Source organism: Bufo bufo, chromosome 11 (assembly GCF_905171765.1).
Source record: "Bufo bufo chromosome 11, aBufBuf1.1, whole genome shotgun sequence".
NCBI classification, from domain to species: Eukaryota; Metazoa; Chordata; class Amphibia; order Anura; family Bufonidae; genus Bufo; species Bufo bufo.
Window position 1 is genome coordinate 90723191 of NC_053399.1, and position 3287 is coordinate 90726477.

General features: G+C 36.9%; 1 protein-coding gene across 1 annotated transcript; it reads left to right on the forward strand.

The window, feature by feature from the left end:
- The first annotated feature begins 2123 nt into the window (after window positions 1–2123).
- Window positions 2124–3044, forward strand: LOC120981547 (olfactory receptor 5G3-like). Its single transcript, XM_040411083.1, has one exon. The coding sequence runs from the start codon at window positions 2124–2126 to the stop codon at window positions 3042–3044; it is 921 nt and encodes a 306-aa protein (XP_040267017.1).
- The last annotated feature ends 243 nt before the right edge of the window (window positions 3045–3287 follow it).

Below are 3287 nucleotides of genomic sequence, written 5' to 3' on the forward strand. Positions count from 1 at the left end.
CAAGCCTGTGCCGTCATATGGACACTATTTTATTGGAGAGCTCACCACTGAGTCAATAGACTTCAAAAGATGTATTCCATTTATAAATGAATGTAGGAGAAATGTGGAATATTAGGATGAAACCACTATGTTTCAGGATGTCTTTCAAACTTTTATTTAAATATATACCTTTTATTTTTATGAGATGTTTGATTTTACTGATAACACTGAGGGATGTGGTTTTAAGCAGGTCACATTGTCTTACTATCATCCAATGTATATATGTCTGGACTATTGTTTTTGATATGACTGAAGGTACTTTTTCAAGGCTCCCCGGCTACAGGATTGTTTCTACGCTGTAACACACAGTGACATTCATCTTCACAACATATTAGTTCCCACACTATGAAATTTATTAGCCATATTTTGTTATAAGAGCACCATTCTATCCAGTACTATAAAATTGAGGGCCATTCTTCATCCTACCTTGCTTTGGAGTTTTTCTCTAATCTAAACATCGGTCTTCGTTCATTCTGTGACGGGCAGGTACCTGTAGTAAAGTGAAGGTCTGGCCATTTAATTTTCTATTTTCTAATTTTAATAGAATTTTCTAGCCAGGTTTTAGCAGGAGCTAGAGCATGTTGAAGTGGAAGTTGTGTATATTGTACTTGCAGATCCCACTTCAGCCTGTGAGAAGGATGAGAAGGGACAAGCAGGGGATGAGTAGGCAGCATGCCAAGAGAGGAGAATCTGTGATTTGCTAACTTCTTTGTGTCCCTATAGGTCTTCAGATGACCCAAGTCAGAGGTAAAATATTTGTTTCCTTTATTACAACCCCCCTTATCATTCGCAGAGTGTGACGGGTTTACATAGGGTTGGGATAGGGAGTACTTTTTTAAAGGAATTGAAGGCCAGTTATTCTTATCCAACTGCTAAATTAAAGTTGTCTACTAATAAACGGGAGGACATTGTGATCAGTTAGAAAAACATTGATGCGAAAGGAACATTAAATCATATGTGATGGAATTGTGATGAATGTAGTAGGTAGGTAGGGTCTCGAAGGGAGTTATAGAAACGTTGTAGAACGTAGTGGGAATATGAGTCACTTTGTCCCCGGAAGTTTTGTTTTGTTGGGAATGGACTTTGATAGGGTTCCCAAGAAAATTATGAATTTGATTCAGCATATACTGGCAACAAATAAAACATAGATATTGGAAGAGTTCTGTTTTTAAGGGCTCATGCACTTCAATGGGGCTGCAAAAAAACGGAAATTACTTAGTGTGCATTCCATGTCCGTATTATGTTAAAAAAATTGAACATGTCCTATTATTGTCTGCATTATGGACAAGGATAGGACTGTTCTTTTAGGGGCAGGCCCTTCTGTTCCGCAAAATGCGGAATGCTCACGGCTGGAATCCGTGTTTTGATCCGTGTCCAACAGATGTTTTTATAGAGTATTTTATAGAGAGGGGAAATGTAATAAAAGATTAGATGCAGTTAGATATGAAAAATTGGCAAGATTTGAAGAAATATGGGGTATGTGGGACATATTTCTGATTAATAGACAAGTTTAGGTTCCGATGTAATTGACAAGAAGACTGAGAGAGATTATTAAAATATTTAATTAGGAAATATTTTCAATTATTTTTTTATTTTGAGGGAGATGATACCGTTTGGATAGTCATATTTAGTTATGATGATGGAAGAGAATTTTCAAGAATCTTAAAAAAAAAACAATTGGAGATAAAGATGTTTTTTAAATTATTTATCAGTTTTGGAATGTGACCACACAAAAACAAACAAACATAGAAAGTGCTTTCATTATTCAAAAGCAGTAAAATGCAACAAAATCTATAGGAATGCAGTATTATTTTAACCACTATGCCTAAAGTTAATGTAAAATTAATACCAGAAGGTGAGCCACGTAAAAATAAATCATAAAGAACTTTGGCAAAATATTTTTTTTCCCGCCCCACTAGTAACAAGTTTTTCAATAAAGAAAATGAACCTCAATTTAGTAATTGAGACCCTACATTTTAAGACTTACTTACAGTAAGTTATGCACCAACTATATCAAAATGTACAAGATAAAAATAAGCTTCCATTTTACCATTTTGTCCATGTTACATTCTTTTTTAGGTGTTATGGAACTGTTTAACCAGTCGTCTTCAAGCAGATTTATTCTTCTCGGTTTGTCCACTGTTCCATACTTGAAGGTCATTGGTTTCCTTTCCTTCTTGGTCATTTATTTGATAACATTGTCAGCAAACCTTGTACTGATCATTGTGGTGAGGATTAATCCAAAGCTCGAGACTCCCATGTACTTTTTTCTTGTGAATCTCTCCTTCATTGACATCTGCTTCTCTACCACTGTGGTCCCTAAACTCTTATATAACACGTTGGCCAAAGACAGGAGCATCTCTCTACTAGAATGTGCTGTTCAGATGCAATTTCATTTGGCTTTCGGGTCTACAGAGTGTGTCATACTTGCAGTCATGGCCTATGATAGATTTGCTGCCATCTGTAAACCGCTGCACTACAATGCCATCATGAGCTGGAAGAGCTGTATATGTCTGGCTACTGTGTCATGGACCATAGGCCTCCTTAACTCTATAATACATGTGATCTACACCTTTGAGATGTCCTTCTGCAACCCCCATGTCAACCACTTTTTTTGTGAGGTACCCCCATTTTTACAAATATCCTGCAGTGATACTTGGCTCCATGAGGTAGCCATGTATATTTCAGCAGGGACCATAGGTAGCTTATCCTTTTTCTTGACCTTGATTTCATATATTCATATTCTTTCCACCGTCTTCAAGATCAGTTCTTCTCAAGGAAGGTACAAAGTTCTCTCCACATGTGCCTCCCACATTACTGTGGTGACTATCTACTATGGGACCCTTATGATTCTGTATTTACGTCCACATTCCCGTTCCTTTCCAAATGTAGACAATTCTGTCTCCATCCTCTACTCAGCCGTGACACCCATGCTAAACCCCATCGTCTACAGTGTCCGAAATAAAGATGTCAAAAACACTTTAAGACAGATTTTTGTTAAATAGGTTCTCCAATCAAACATATTTTACAAAAATGGTATACATTTGGCAATTGAAGTTAGAAAAACAGATGATTTGAACAGTGTAGAACTCTCTGCCCCCGTCTACCCAATTTGAAAGAGCCAAATACACCTGTATCTACCATTAAGGGCTCATGCACACGACAGTATTTTGCGTTCAGTATACTGGCCGTTTTTTGAGTTCTGTAGGCAGTACATATATTGAACCATTCATTTCAATGGTTCAGCA